This window comes from Malaclemys terrapin, chromosome 11 (genome assembly GCF_027887155.1).
Source record: "Malaclemys terrapin pileata isolate rMalTer1 chromosome 11, rMalTer1.hap1, whole genome shotgun sequence".
In the NCBI taxonomy this organism is placed as follows: Eukaryota; Metazoa; Chordata; order Testudines; family Emydidae; genus Malaclemys; species Malaclemys terrapin.
In genome coordinates, this window is record NC_071515.1 from 17,382,731 (window position 1) to 17,398,411 (window position 15,681).

The 15,681-nt window shown below is 41.8% G+C and overlaps 1 protein-coding gene across 7 annotated transcripts in view; it reads right to left on the bottom strand.

The window, feature by feature from the left end:
* Positions 1-15,681, bottom strand: part of PIKFYVE (phosphoinositide kinase, FYVE-type zinc finger containing) — a 95,616-nt gene that overhangs the window by 55,830 nt on the left and 24,105 nt on the right. For 5 of the 7 annotated variants that reach the window (XM_054043979.1, XM_054043980.1, XM_054043981.1 and 2 more), the window contains exons 8-12: positions 11,420-11,558; positions 8,098-8,255; positions 6,849-6,960; positions 4,615-4,762; positions 3,954-4,121 (exon numbers count right to left, since the gene is read on the bottom strand). In XM_054043979.1, the coding sequence (XP_053899954.1) occupies positions 3,954-4,121; positions 4,615-4,762; positions 6,849-6,960; positions 8,098-8,255; positions 11,420-11,558 (725 nt within the window). Of the gene's footprint in view, positions 1-3,953; positions 4,122-4,614; positions 4,763-6,848; positions 6,961-8,097; positions 8,256-11,419; positions 11,559-13,996; positions 14,028-15,681 lie in introns of those variants that run through there. The other 2 variants (XM_054043983.1, XM_054043982.1) reach the window with 2 other exon arrangements.

Below are 15,681 nucleotides of genomic sequence, written 5' to 3' on the forward strand. Positions count from 1 at the left end.
TTTCACTTTCTGGCTTATAAATTAAGAACCTGCTGCAGCATTTGGGCTGCACACCCTAGAAGTGAATGAAATTTGACTCCAAGGTTATCGTATTGGAATTTAGTTTCATGGAAGTGTCTGATATTACTGAGTCTAATGATCTCAAAGACAAGCCCCTATACTGGGCACTGCAACAATCAAAAAGCAGCATTAGAATACCAAAAGCTTTCTAGTACATTATAGACTATTGCTCTACAGCTGTTCCCTGCAGTATACACCCTGCAATTTCCACCAGTTATAAGTAACTTTATATTGCGGAATTGATTACATACTTCTTAGTCCCTATGCTTTGTCCCTACTTTACCTCCCCTTCCCCCATGATTGTGACTTATAGATTGTGTGAAGAAACCATCAAATTACTTCCTGGTGTAGGAGGGTGTGTCATCACCAGTTTTGCAAGTTTTCTCACAGTAAGGAACAAACTCACTACCATGTAAGATAACAGAAGATCCTGACTAAAACAAAGCCAGCGCTTAATTCCCATCATTTTCATAGGGCAATGTCACAGTAGACTGCATCCAGCATCTATTAGCTGTTAAAAGATTTGTCTGTGTGGGGATACTTCAGAAAATTTCCAAATTAGTTCCTTAATTCCTTAGGAAGATTATTTTGGCAGAACAGCCACCAGGCAAGATTTACTTACAAGTGAACTATAAACATGAGGTGGCAGTACACACATTTGACCACTACTATTTTAGCACTTTCCTTTTGTCATCATTCATGTTTTAGAGATCATTTATTTAATTCCCCTGAAAATACAGTACAGTTTCTCATGTCTTGACCAGCCTAGTTTTAGAAGCCTGGAATAATAGGACCAACACTCCATTCTCCTGTCCCTTTTGAAACTTTCACAGTCTTATGTGACAGTCAGGAAGGGTTTCTTGTCTAAAACATTTAAGTATTTCCCTTTCCACTTTATCCCACAGCCTCCCCTAGAGGTTCTCACACTACAGGACAGGAACTATAAGTATGTAGATAGTCATACAATTACTGGCTTCAAATGTTGTAGGCTATCTACCCCTAGTTAAACAATGCTGTACACAGAGAGCCTGATTCTGATCAACCTCATGACAATTCCACCATCTTAGTGAAATTACTCTCACTTTTATATTGGTATAAAATTACCTGGATATAAATTTGCTTACGCCAGAAATGAATGGAAAATTCCAGATTTGGTTACATGAGTTCCAGACACAGAGGAGCGCCATTAAATTCCCCTTCTTCATCATGTAAAACTTGCCTAAAACAGCCCCAAACTACACAGATTTCTTTTGTACTGCCTGTAACCAAGCTTACCATCCTTTAAGCCAAATGCAGCCCACTTCCTTGCACTTAGGAGGGGACTCACAGGTATAAATGAGACTCAACCATAGCCATACAAACTTGCACAGCCATATAGACTTCCAATGGTGAGTTTCGTTCAGATTTACTGAATTCCAGGCTTCTCCCTCTTAATAAGAGGATCTTTTGGATTATTCCCCCCTCCCCCCTCTCACCAGGTATATTATCTTCCACTGTGAGTTTCATTTTGTTGGTTCCGGCCCATCTTTTCTAATTCCGCAAGTGTCCCAGCTCCTCCCAGTTTAGATTCCCTCTACATATTTCAGTCCAGTGGTAATGCTAACTCTGCCCACAACCCATTGCAGATTTCTATCAACCCACTTATTCCTGTCCTTGGAAAGCAGATAAACAGCTGATTTGGCAAGTGATGTCTTTAATAATTCTGTAATCCTGGATGTTGTTCTTGGGCTCCCTCCCTCCTCCTGGCTTATCTACTTTGGTCAAACTTCACAACTCTGTTGAAGAGTAACATGCTGAGGCTACAACACAGCAGAATCTACTTCCATAGTAAAGTGTTCTCAGATTGGCAGAGACCCTGACATTGTTTTTGCCTTCCTCTGCAGCATGGGACATGGGTACCTTGCAGGTTTAAATTAGTGTAAATGTGGATTCTCTGTAACAAAGCCTTTAAACCATGTCCTGAGGTCTTCAGTAACTCAGCCAGAGGTTATGGGCCTATTATAGGAGTGAGTGGGTGAGGTTCTGTGACCTACAATATGCAATAGGTCAAACTAGATGATATGAAGGGCCTTCTGACCTTAAAGTCTACGAGTCTAACCCACAAAATTTAAGACTATGCAAAAAAATACAAATACAAATAAAAATCCCACAGACCACCTAGGATCACATTTTCCTATCAGTTTATAATGGGTAGATAATGACAAATATGATATTCATCAATGTGACAGGAACATAAAGCTTCCAGAGAATTGAAGATAATCTAGCCCACATCCTTCGGGGGGAGGCGGGGGGGGTGTGCACAGAAGTGGAAAGCAAGGACAGAAGAGATTAGAAACATCTGCATCAGCAATTTCCAAGATCTCAGAGTTCTGTAGTGGGAACACACTTTCCTTTTAGGTTTATTCCTGACTGCCTCAGCTACTGTACATTGTGAATTACATGGCTTATCTTTGATTCCAGTTGTGTGCGCTTGCTCTCAAATATCTAGTTTTATACACTGAATAAGGTACAGTGGACAACATTTTCAAGCTTAATTGCCTTAAATTAGGAACCCAAGTAGTAAGCTGTGCCCATAATGGTCAGGGAAGTCAATGGACGTGGTTGATAATCTTTTGAGGGGAAGAAGGTGGGGTCATAACTTCAGGCAAAACTAGGCTATTATCTAATATAAGGCACTCAGCTTTTGAAATACACCTATTTTCCTTTCCTTCTGGACAGGCTTTAGCAGATACCGGCAGCGCCTGCTGTAGATACTGGAATTTAAGGTTAACACACACTATTTTTCACCCTTCCTACTGCCAAAGGGGCTTTTTCATTCTTTGGCTGCTAACAGTTGCTGAACTCATTTTAGGCTGAAGCTTCCAGTATTCTCTGTCCAACTCAAATTTTTTCAGAGCAAGCCATCTGTGAACAAGTGAAAAAAATAAGCTTTTCTGTCCTAAATCACCCCAACAGAAACTTTTCTGTTGTATTTACTTCGACAACAACTGAGGGATGCACTCATTAGGAACATCCCAATTAAAGATGCTACTCTGCTAGTGAACCTTACAAGAACTGTGCCCAGACTCCATAATCAAAGACTTTTAAATGTCCATTCGAAGAAACTAAGGATAGGAATCTGCAGGTAAGAGAAGGGAGAACAGAAATATAGAGTCACCCCAGCATTTAAAGGAGCACCACAATTATTTTCAAACAAAAACAGTGGGCCAGTCTTTGTTTCAGTCAGCCATAGTCTGGTTCACAGTGTACTACAATAGAATGGGAGAATAGGGGATATTTTCAAATAGATTTCACTTGCCTTTTCACATTCCAATTTAGCATTCATTTATAGAAGAGATTTAAAAAGTTACTCAGCAATTTGACTATTAGATTTGTTAATCAATGCATTTTATAAAAGGATAATTGGTCCAGCAGTGGTAAACTGATGAAAAGAGGTGGAGGGATTAAGTTTTCTCCATCACTAATGGAGAATTAAAATAGATTTTGTTACACTAAGATCGGACTGTCACTGTTTTTTGTTGTTTTTTTTAACTAATCACATCTTAAATTGGGTAGACGGGAATCTTCTTGGAACACACACTTAGGATGTTATCCCAGTTAGCTGAACAAGACAATATGTCTGGAACTGCCAGGCTGTGAAAGGAGAGAGGAGGAAGCATTGAATCCTCCGACTGCAAAGAGAAAAGCCACACAAGAAGTTGCACTCTTCAGAGAAGGTGGCATAGTTGGTTTATTCTGAGCACCCTGACAAAGGTTGTAGTGTCAGGAGGAAGTAAAGAGATCTCTTATATATACACCCATCAACAAGACAACTACAGGTGGTAGTGTCTAAACATCAGTGTCAGGGCACCGCTTTCCATCATGTGCAACTCCAGCTGGTGACTACCTCATACCTTTTTGGTCGGCAGGGTGAGGGGGCACATGTGGGTACTTGGAGTGCTTCTTGATATGGAAGTTCACGTTGTCCAGCTCCACGTTCAGGTTGATGGACGCGGCTGAGTCACTGTCCATTGCGGACTGGAAGCTGCTGACTGATGTGCGCTTGCTAGGGCTGGCAGAGTCTTTTAATGTTGGGTAAGGGGGAAGATACAGGGAGGAAAGGGGTTCAAATGGGTATCATGAAGGTATTGGAGAGGAGAAAAATTGTCTTTAATACATAAAGCCCAGTGTGCAATACTAAAGGTATACAGTATTTTCAGTCTTAAATATGTACACTTCAAGATAAGATTAAGTGTTGGATAGAAGTTCTATAGATTTATTTTAAAACCCAAGTGAACATTAGGACAGTGTCTGTCTTGACACCCCGATCTAGCCTGTCTGTGCTACCGTAATCCAGAGAGTTTATACTAATTTAGAAACATCAAATCTTGCAAACTGATTAGAAAATATTGTATCCACCACAAGAAACAGGAGGACTAGCGAGGTTTTAGTTTCCTTGGAACCTTACAGCTACTACCAGCAAAGCAGGACTTTCACTTCCATATCTCTCACACACACAAAAAGAGTCATGCTAATTTGTCATGTTACGCTGGAAGAGAGTCAGTTGAAACTCACTGGCCAAGTTATCCTCCCCTTCGTCAGCAATCTGTTCCGTGTCACTGTCATCAAACTTGATGTCTTTGAACCAGGATGGCTCGGAGTGCCCCTCTACGGAGTTCACCGAATCACTGTCTGGAGAGGGGGTTTCTGAGAACTCTGTGCTCTGGAAGATCCGGAAAAGAGAAAGTGAATTTATTCTTCAGCTCTACTGGGATGTTAAGCTGCTTTAGAAAGGCACTACTATGTACTGATCAAAACAGCAACAGCTTACATTTATACTGTGTCTTGCAGCCTGAAGCACTTCACAGAAGTAAATGTACGCACAGTGGGATAAACTTATCACTCAATCACCCACCACTTGAGGGGGGGCAGCAACTGCTTAGGACAGGAAGCGAGTACCTCTTTACTCTGCCCACATCAGTCTTTGCTTCTTCCCTCAGGCACCTCACCCCACTCTCACAAGTAAGGGAAATGAAAGAAAACTTGCAAGTTTTCTTTTTGTCCCAGACAACATGTTAAAAGCCTGCACAGATTTGAGTGCTAGGAGTAGAGCAGGGGTTCTCAAACTGGGGGTCGGGACCCCTCAGGAGGTCATGCGGTTATTATATGGGGGGGGTCACGTGCTATCAGCCTCCACCCTAAACCCCGCTTTGCCTCCAACATTTATAATGGTGTTAGATATATCAAAGGGTGTTTTTAATTTATAAGGGGGTGGGTCACACTCAGAGGCTTGCTGTGTGAAAGGGGTCACCAGTACAAACGTTTGAGAACCACTCGACTAGAGCATAGAGGTTTGCCAAAGTTTATCCTTTGCCCCCATAAGCTGACCATGCTGATCTGGGAGAAGGGCATGCACTTTTAGCCCCTTGAGCAATTCTGTGACTGACTAAATCAAGTGGGGCTAACAGATTCAGTCAAAAGCCAGGTTCAGCCCTCTAAATCAAGAGACACTATTGTGAAACAAGGCCTTGGGATTTGACAGCAGGGAATCCCAGAGAGCCCACAGCAACTCCAATCTACCTCCACCAGACGGCAATTTCCAGTCACCAAAAAAGTTGCAGTTCTAGATAGAATTCCTTCCTTTGAAACTAATGCAATTGCTGCAAATACAAATTCACTGACACCAGTTTAACTCCACTGAATTCAGTGGAGTTGCTCCCAATTTTTACAGAAACAGACAAGATACGAGTCAGATGCAACATCCTGCTGACTTTACACACCAAAGTATCAGAGATCATACAAGAGCATGACCAGTAAATCACGAGTTAATCATGAATTGCAGACTATATACGACCAACTATAACTAAAACTTTCTGTTTCTTGAATGTCAGAAGTCATTGCATGAATCAAGACAAAAACTAATGGTATTGGCAGATCTTACCCCTCAGCATATCTCAAGCAAGACCATGCCAGAGCCCAGACAGCATCTTCAGTGACTGACAAACTTCTCCTTTACTGGGGCCCTGACTTTATTTCTCCACACTGCAACTTAGGCTCAGAATAAAGAGAGTCCATTTATATATCAGGGTGGAGAAACCCTATATGCAAAGTCTCCAGATACTTTACTGGCAAAAATAAGTGAATTAGGGAATTCAATCTCTTCCTAAACCCATCAACTTCTTTTGATCAGGAATTAAGTAATTAATTTCCCCAAATATTGTCTAAGAGTTGGTATGATGCTGTATTTTTTAAGTCTTTATGAAGAACTTGTCAAAGATGTCACTGTTCAGAGAGACAATGTCCAATTCCGGAAAAGCTACACACTGTATCACAAGTGACATCTACTCCTAGAGTGTGACAGCTGTTCTGAATACTGGCTATGTTATTCAGAAGCCACATTGGAATGTGCTTACCATGGCGACTTTAGACTTTTGTTGATGCAATCAGATATTTTAGATCCCCTCCTCTTTTTTAACTTAACATAGGTGTGGCCACCCTTTCTCCTCCCAGAGGAAGCATCACAGCTTCCTTGCCTGACCTAGTTTCCTCTATGACCTTAACTCAATTAGTTTACATTAGTGGTTTAATGAGATTAAGAATATTTCCACACACTCACAAAACAAGACAGACTCACTGGCATAGGGACAGGACCAAGAGTACAGAGAACATGAGGCAAGACTTGGGCTAGGCCTAGTTCTCTTGAAACCTAGGAGCTAGCAGAGCATACAGTGGAAGGAGAGATTGACAACAGTTCCCCAGCCACAACTGAGTGGGCATTCCACTGGCAGCTAGAAGAGAGCTTTCTGTACCTGTAGTGGTCTGTACAGAGCATATTCATCTCTAAAGATCTGATCATGGTGACTGACACAATCCAGCCAGCGTCCATCTACCAGTGCTTGACCTATTGCGATGGCTTGAGCTCTAAGGGCAGAATAAGAGACAGGCGAGTATTAAGAGTCTGGTTATAAGTGTGTATGGTTTACAGTACAGACTTTTACCCAAAAAAAAGCCTGACTAGACACCACGTAATTTAGCTCTCCTTTATTTTTCCACTATTTGTTCGAGAAAAGGTACTTAGAGACAATTTGGTGAGGCAGTGGATTGAATACATGACTAGAGCCAGGAATGCAAGTGTTCCCCACCTATCTGTTTGGCTGTTGATTTCTGGAGGTGCTGAACACCCCCAACTCCTTGCTGTAGGTACTCAGCACCGCTGAAGACTCAGACCCGTGCTGTGCAGGCTTGAATCATCTCGATTCCTGCCCCTCTTAACTCAGCAAGACAGGGATAATCCTTTACAAGCCCTCAGCACTGCAAGGCAAACATCCAGTGCTATACGGGATGGTAAGCGGTTACATTGCAGACCCAGTTATCCCTAGATCCTGGGGCCATCCAAAGCCTACAAATATAGTTAGAGGGGTCCTGAACCCCACCCCCACCAGGCCAGCCAGCTATAGCAGCAAGGTTGTGCTCATGCAGCTAAGAAACAACTGCAATATCCACGCAGCACAGCTAATCTGATCTTTTGTTTAGGGAGGTTACATTATTTAAAAGGGGAGACTATCACTAGAGCCTCTACCCAAAAGGCATGGCTTAATTCAACCAACATTAGGAACCCTTTAAGAATGAGTTGATCAGCAATTATGAAACAAAGCGCAGTGTTCCAAAACCAGTGACATTCTTAACTATAGTCTAGTGCCAGTTTTAATGATTACCTTTCTCTCACTGTCCCCTCTGCCCATTTCAGTCTGCTACTCCCATTCTGCTCCCTCCCCACACCCCAACTACCTTTCCCTCCCACTGGGAAATTCCATTCCCTTGGGCTAGTCGTCTGCCCTAGCTTCTGATTCTACTTACCCCTTCATTAGGTTATGTGCTGTCAGAATTGGCAAATGAACTAAAGACATTCTTTACCTTGTTCAGAGGAAGGGAGGAGGAGATCCGAGTCTCACTTCCTCTTTCTCCTCTCCATCCACTGATACACACGCCAACCAACACCTACAATTGAGGGCAATGGCAGATGGGTTTAATTTAAGCATTTTTAAATATCAGGAATACCTTGTGGTAATGTGTCCATTTCGGATGAGCCAGTTGACTAGTTCCTTTCCCACAATGCAGTTGGGATGTGTCCGCAGCCAATAGCGATGGTCCTGAAACTCCATTCCACTATTGTGATGGCAAATTTTCTTCCACAAATCCTTTAACTGGACAGAGTCCTGTGTGAGAAAGACAGTTACAAAGTGTTTTAAAAAGACTAGCTCAAGCCTTTAAATTGGCTCCTAGATCAACAGCCTTCCAGTAACAAGAGTACAATCGAAGGTGTTATACACTGCTTATCTAGAAGCAAATGCATAACAGCTGCTATTTAAGTCCTCTCTTTTACAGCAAGTGATCCTATAAACTCAGAATAAGGCAGCAGCAACAGACTAATACCAAAGATCAATTCGGAAAGAAGTTAGGTAAGAATTTTTGCAGTAATATTTTATACATACACAGTGAGCTTTTGCATTGTTTGACTAAGTCATGCAAGTGCTTTCATAGCACTAGATCTACCATGCTGAGCTCCCTCTTTCAGCCCCCTGGAACTGGGGGCTATGTAGAAGACCAAGGAACACTGGTTCTTTTTTCAGGTAAAGCAATAAATGCTCTTCTGAACATTCTGTGCTGTTGACCTGAATGCTGCACTCAAGATTGTTTCAGAGCTCTCTTTGGTCAACTAGTTAAGGAGATCCCTTTGAGAATGATGCTTTCCATGTTGCCATTTTGTTCAAGTAACTTCCACCATCTCCACTTATTGCCTGTTGGACAATTGAGAGGCCAATCACACCATCTCATCCCTACCTCCAATCTTCTGTACCCCCTTCTGAATCCTTAAGGTTCAAGCCTCCATTCATTTTGAGGCAAACCCTCCTTTCCTAGTACTTCCACCTCCATAAGAGCAGCCATGGCTGGGAAATCAAAGCTAGTTTTCTGCATGGTAAGACACCTCTAGGACCTCACTTTACGGTTAACATAGTCAAGGGCCCAGAACATCCATGAACAGAATTTCCACACACCCCACGATTCAGGTTCTCACCACAGATTTCTGGTGCTAGACAACTCTGAATCACAGGGTCTTATGTGCTGGCTAGTTACACTACAACTTTGAATCATGTGGTCATAAAACCTCCTGGCACTAGCGTGGCTGCGGCCTAGCTAACATTTACATTGGTCCTGGCTACGTCTCTGCAGCCAGAACAGCCAGATAGTGCGCTTATCCTTGTGGATGGATGCTCCAGTCCTTTGAAACGACATACACCACAGGGAAAGATCTGCAGATGTTGAACCAGTCCAAAGAGGAAGAGAGGGGAGAATGGGGATGGTTTCTTTAGTTGCTACTACAGGATGCATAAAGTTAGCCTAAGGAAGTGTAGGGTTCCCCCCCCCCCCCAAAAGACTATGTAAACACATAGAACCAGAAGAATTATGACATTAGTTATCAAGTAAACTGATTGAGAGAGGAAGTGATTTTCATTTAGACTTCAAGTGTTTTTATTTTTAATCTCTGTTTAGGACTGTTTAGGGTTTTGTGTTAAAAAAAAAAAAAAAAAAAAACCTTCAAACAAAGGGCTAAAAAAATGCTCACAAGACATACTGATATTTTCAAGAACAAGACTAGATTTAACGCTCCTGATATTTCCATTATACATATATACACATAGCATAATACACAAAAACAATTTTTTTTTAAAAAAAAAGCCAGGACTCCACCACATGCTTCTTCATGCACAATAAACAAATCCAGTTCCTCACCCCTTTAAAAATTCAAGTAACTGAATGATTTACCACATCTGATCAGCATTCCTCTCCTCTCACCCTTTTGCTGAGATGACAAGTTTGCCAAGAAAGTTCGGTTTCCTTAGGATCTCCCCCTCTCCCCCCAAAAAAAGTCTATGATTTTAACCCAGTTGTGTGTGCAAGTTTACTATATCTACCCCCAGCAATTTCTACCCTCCCTTCCCCCCCCCCCCCCCACTTGGCTTCATCTTATAGGAACCTGGTCCCACTGATTGGTTGACTCCAGTTCTATGCACCCCATGCTAGCCTCTCCAGTGTTCTTGGGATGTCAGCTACAAAGCACTTCACTCCTGCCACAGCGGGAGTATATAAAATTTGATCCAGTAGCAATTCAGTCATCTTAATATAGCCTTGTGTTTTAGACTGAAATCAAGTGGCAGAACAGTTTAACACTTTAAACTCTAGGATTTTAGCTTGCAGATTATGGAAGCGCGCACGGATTTCATTCAGAATTCTAGTGCTCCTGCACCTTGTCACAAACTCCCCCTTCTCAAGCAAAGGCCATTAACTTTTTATCATAGTATAGTCAACTCAATGCGTCACAGAAGAGTATCATGACCTGACAAGGACTCAGGGCAGTTCCTGTCATAATTGCTTATTGCAATACATCCTAAATTATTGCATAAAAAGCAACAATTCTAAAAATCAGATCTAAAGTTAAGTGAAGACAGACCAGTTTTGACTATTTTGTCCCAAGCTGTATTTGTAATGTTTAAGCTGTTAGTTTAGGATCTTATTCAGTCTGGGGGGCAGAGACACTGTCCCCCTACTCTCCCCAACACTCCCAGATTCCCTCTGCAGAGCATATCTGCTACAGCATTCTCCTTCCTCAAAAAGGAAGAAATAGTCTCATTACAAAGCTTGCTTCAATGTGGAAGCTCTACAATAAAAAGGTGAGCCACCACCAATTATCAAATTCTGCCGTTACATATGCAATCCACAGGGAGACAAGGCTAGTACAAGATTTGACCTCGTTGGTTTTGAATGGGAATAGAAGCCCAGAAAGATTCAGCATTAGTTATGCAGTTTGGACAGTTTTAAATGAAACATCTCCCCCCTCCCTCCAATTTAAATTGACTTTATTTTATTAACGTTAGGTATGTCAACCGGGGCTTGGGTGTTTCTTTTAGTTTTATGTAGTATTTCTCACAATGCACACATAACAGAAAGTTTTATAACAGGATTGCTCCAGAGTGCTGTGCTGTGCTACTGGTGTTGATTACTTTTCTGGAATAAATGCATTAGTGCTACTTCCTATGAGAAAAGTTACATTAACTCTGCAAGCAAAGCAGATGGGGAGAAGGTCAAATTTCAAACCTTCTAACATTAGCTGTGGTCTCTAGAATTTATTCAAATGACTAGAGAACTATTTTACATTAAAACAACTATTTACAATTAGAACTTGCTAACCCATAAGGGAAAAAACCCTAAAGGATCATAAAAGAAAAACAGCCACAAGATGTACCGCAAAGAAAGCAATAGAAAGACAGGCACACATAACACGTCGCTACCACAATGAAGACGACAAAAATCTAGTTTGTACCAGAAGAATTTTGCGCTCATCCTCATTGGTCTCTGCTTTCAAATACGTGCGATTAGCCTGGGGACTGACGGATGTCTCATATGCAGGCACCATGGGTGAACCAGACCGATCCAGTGACAGGTTAGTAATGCTAGCTGATCTGGAGAGAGGAAGAAACAATGCTTATAGTCTGCAAACCCCTCATAAACAAAACTTTATCAGAACAGGCTGTGACCTTACAAATGCTTCAAGAATCTTTAAGCAGTGTGCTAGCACACACTAGCTTTCCAAACCAGCACTTAAAGGGTCATTCCCGACCTCTCCCAAATTAAGATGGCTGCAATACAGGGAACATTACAATGATGTTATGCTGAAAGAGATTCCAGGGAATCTCTATATTATAAAAGAAGTTAACAGGCAAAATAGTTCATATTGAACAGCTTCACATCAGAAGGAATATTTGAGCCAAGTGTTTTTTTTTCCTCTCCATAACGATATTGCGGGGGGGAGGGGGAGGGAGGGGAAGAAATCAACCTTGGACCCAACTGTTTCCAAACACTGGGTCAAGTGAATAGCATTGGCCAAACCGGACAGTCTCTACACAAAAGAATAAATGGACACAAATCAGATTTCTAGAATTATAACATTCAAAAACCAGTTGGAGAACACTTCAAGCTCCCTGGACACTCAATTACAGATCTAAAAGTCGCAATTCTTCAACAAAAAAAACCTTCAAAAAACAGACTCCAACGAGAAACTGCAGAACTGGAATTAATTTGCAAACTGGACACCATTAAATTAGGCTTGAATGAAGACTGGGAGTGGATGGGTCATTACACAAAGTAAATACTATTTCCCCATGCTAATTTTCCCCTACTGTTACTCACACCTTCTTGTCAACTGTTTGAAGTGCGCCATCCTGATTATCACTACAAAAGTTTCTCTCTTGGTGATAATAGCCCACCTTAATTTATTAGTTTCATTATAGTTGGTATGGCAACACCCACTTTTCCATGTTGTGTGTGATTTTATACATATACACACACACACCCACACACCTTCTTACTGTATTTTCCACTGCATGCATCCGATGAAGTGGGGGTTTGGCCCACGAAAGCTTATGCCCAAATAAATTTGTTAGTCTCGAACATGCCACAAGGACCCCTCGTTCTTTTTACAAAATGGTGATACATTTGCTTTTTGTCACTATATAATAGATCCTCTTCTCCAACATCCCACAGCTTTGGGAAGCCTCTTAGAGTAACCCAGAGTATATTTTATCTTCTCTTCCCTATCCACCTCACAGTAATGCATTTTGAAATGAGAATTCTCTACGGGGACAATACCCAACATAGGCTAGTTTAAAAAGTGATTTGAAACAGGTTCCTGGCAGGGTTTTGGTTTGTTTTATGGGGGGAGCAAGAACTGTGCAACTTGTGCAGTTGTCCTCTCTTTTAGGTATTGCCATCTTTTAGTGCATTAAGTTTTTCGCAGGAATAAGCTATGGATTATAGGACGGATAGTGACATGTTAATCGAATTGACAGTGAACAAATTCAGGCTGGCAATCAGAAGGTTTCCAACCATTAGAGAAGCGAGGGCTTGAAACATCCTCCCAATAGGTGTTGTGGGGGTAAACAAGTTTAGTTTTTAAGAGAGCTGGACCACATTATAAGTGGGACTTGTAAGGCTGCTTCTGACAGTGTGGGGCAGGGCTTCACAGCCCTGAGGGGTCCCATCTGGTTCATGTTAGATATCCTCGAACTCTCATGCTTCAGGTCACCTGCAGAGGTCAGGAAGGAATTATCTCCCTTCCCCCTCTCCAGTGTATTCTGGGATTTCTTGGTCACCAGATACCACAGCAGGAGATAGTAAACTGGATAAAGTGGGCCAGTGTTCTGAGGTGGTACAAAGCTTCCTTTCAGGTGCTTGGCTGGCTGGTTCTTGCTCACAGGCTCAGGCTCTAACTAATTGTCATATATGGGGCTGGGGAGGAATTTTTGCTCAAGTCAGATTGGCAGTGACTCCTCTGCAGCAGGGGGTGCAGGTTATTTACCAGGATTATCTTATTTAAATCAATTCCCTGCCATTTCAGGGCCTCTGGTATTGGTGTATCGCAGTCCCTCCTATTCTCTGCCTGTGGCACACAATAGTCTAGTCTCCTGAAGGCTGTAATACCTTGGCCTAATTTCAGTTGTTGGTTTTGGTGTGTGGTGCTGTTGGTGACCTGTGAGACAGAGGTCAGAATTGATGATCTCTTACTCCCTTCTGGCCTTACTCTATAATTATTAGATAGCTAGGGAATGCAGACTACAAAAGTTAATGGAACGTGAAACTGTAAGGAAGTGGACACTGAAGTTATATTTTAAAAAACAACAACAACAACGAGCAATAGAATGAAAAAGAAGTAGTCTTTCAATAAGTAGTACTGGCCTGTTGAAGTGTTTTAAACAAAGGGGAAAAGTCTACATTAATAGGCTCAATTTAGGTAATGAGCGAGTCAGGATCAAGAGAAGCCACGTTGGTATTTCAACAATTGACATTTAAGGACAATTAATGGCATTTTCCTGGCCAATATAAGCAGTAAGTCACAACGTACCTCTGAAATACAGCTATGGTTGTCACTGCTAATAGCCTTCAACTACAGCAGATGATATGTTCCTAGTAACATGAGTTAACAGCATTTCAAGAACAGATAATTTAGTTCAGTACAGAAAAAGTTATGCAGTTTTAAAAACTTCACATATCAGAAATGTTTTCTAGTGCTAGTCAATTGTTTTACAAGAGCTAGTTTTACAAGAACTAGTTTAACTATGCCATCTAGCTGTAGAAGGCATAATTGTTTTATTTATTTAGGTGTATATATAAAACCAAACAAACATGACCAGCTAGCTAAATGGACATTAGTATCAAAACTTTGTCACCATTGATTACATTCAAAGCCTGATTGTATTTACCTGAATTGGTCTAGAAAGGACAGATCAAACAAAATAGGTTTTCTAGTTAAAGCTTCATTCCTCCAGCAGGAGGAATAAGAATGTGTAAGAAGCTCAAACCCTGGTGGTTTAGACTGTAATTTTGTGCTTATTTTATGAGGATTCAAGTCACTTAGGCCTGGTCCACACTAACCCCCCACTTCGGACTAAGGTACGCAAATTCAGCTACGTTAATAAGGTAGCTGAATTCGAAGTACCTTAGTCCGAACTTACCGCGGGTCCAGACGCGGCAGGGAGGCTCCCCCACCGATGCCGCGTACTCCTCTTGCCGAGCTGGAGTACCGGTGTCGACGGTGAGCACTTCCAGGATTGATCTATCGCGTCTAAACCAGACGCGATAAATCGATCCCAGAACATAGATTGCCTGCCGCCGGACCTGGAGGTAAGTGTAGACGTACCCTTAGGGTATATCTACATGGGGATAAAAGGTCCATGGCATGGCCACAACTGGCTTGCGTTAGCTGACTCAGGCTTGGGGTGGGGGGAGGGCGTACATCTGCTGTGTAGATATTTGGGCTTCAGCAGGGGCCTGAGCCCTGGGACACTTCGCCCAATTTTTCAGCCCTGCAGCCAGAGCCTGCGTCAGCTGCAGGTTTTTTATCCTGTGCAGATATATCCAGAGATTTTTCTGTCCAGACACCAATTTTAGGTGGCAGTTCTCTCTATCTTTTGGGATCTATTTCTTGTGCTAAAATTCAATTACGGACTACCACCTATAGCATCACTTAAATTTTATCATTTAAAGTCTACATACCTAATCTTTTTTGTTACTAGTGTTTTGGGTTTTGTTGTTTTGGTTTTCTTAAAGTCACATTCACAAAGCAGTTTTACCTTGTATATACAGTTTTCTTGAAGATCAGCTTTTGCAATAATTCGGATATTAAACATACAGGATAAAAGTCTTTCAAAGACAGACAATCAGTACATACATGGCCTCCTTATAAGCGTAGTATTTAAGTACCTCCCAGGTATTTCAAACAACAAAACAAAAACCCTTTTTCTTCCCAGTCTGCTGGAGTAAATATGCCCTATTCATCCTCTCCCAACAGATAACTACTCAATTTGCCACAGCTCACTGAACCATCTGCTCTCTGAAGTATTAGCTGAAGCATCTGTAAGTACATGTAGCAAGATGAATGGAGAGATTTCTGGCTGTTCTTTCTGAATACATGATAGATGCAGAAGGGCCTAGTGGATAGCACACTGGACTGGGACTCAAGAGATCTGGGTTCTATTCCCAGCTCTGCCACTGGCCTGTTGGGTGACCTTGAGCAAGTCATTTCACCTC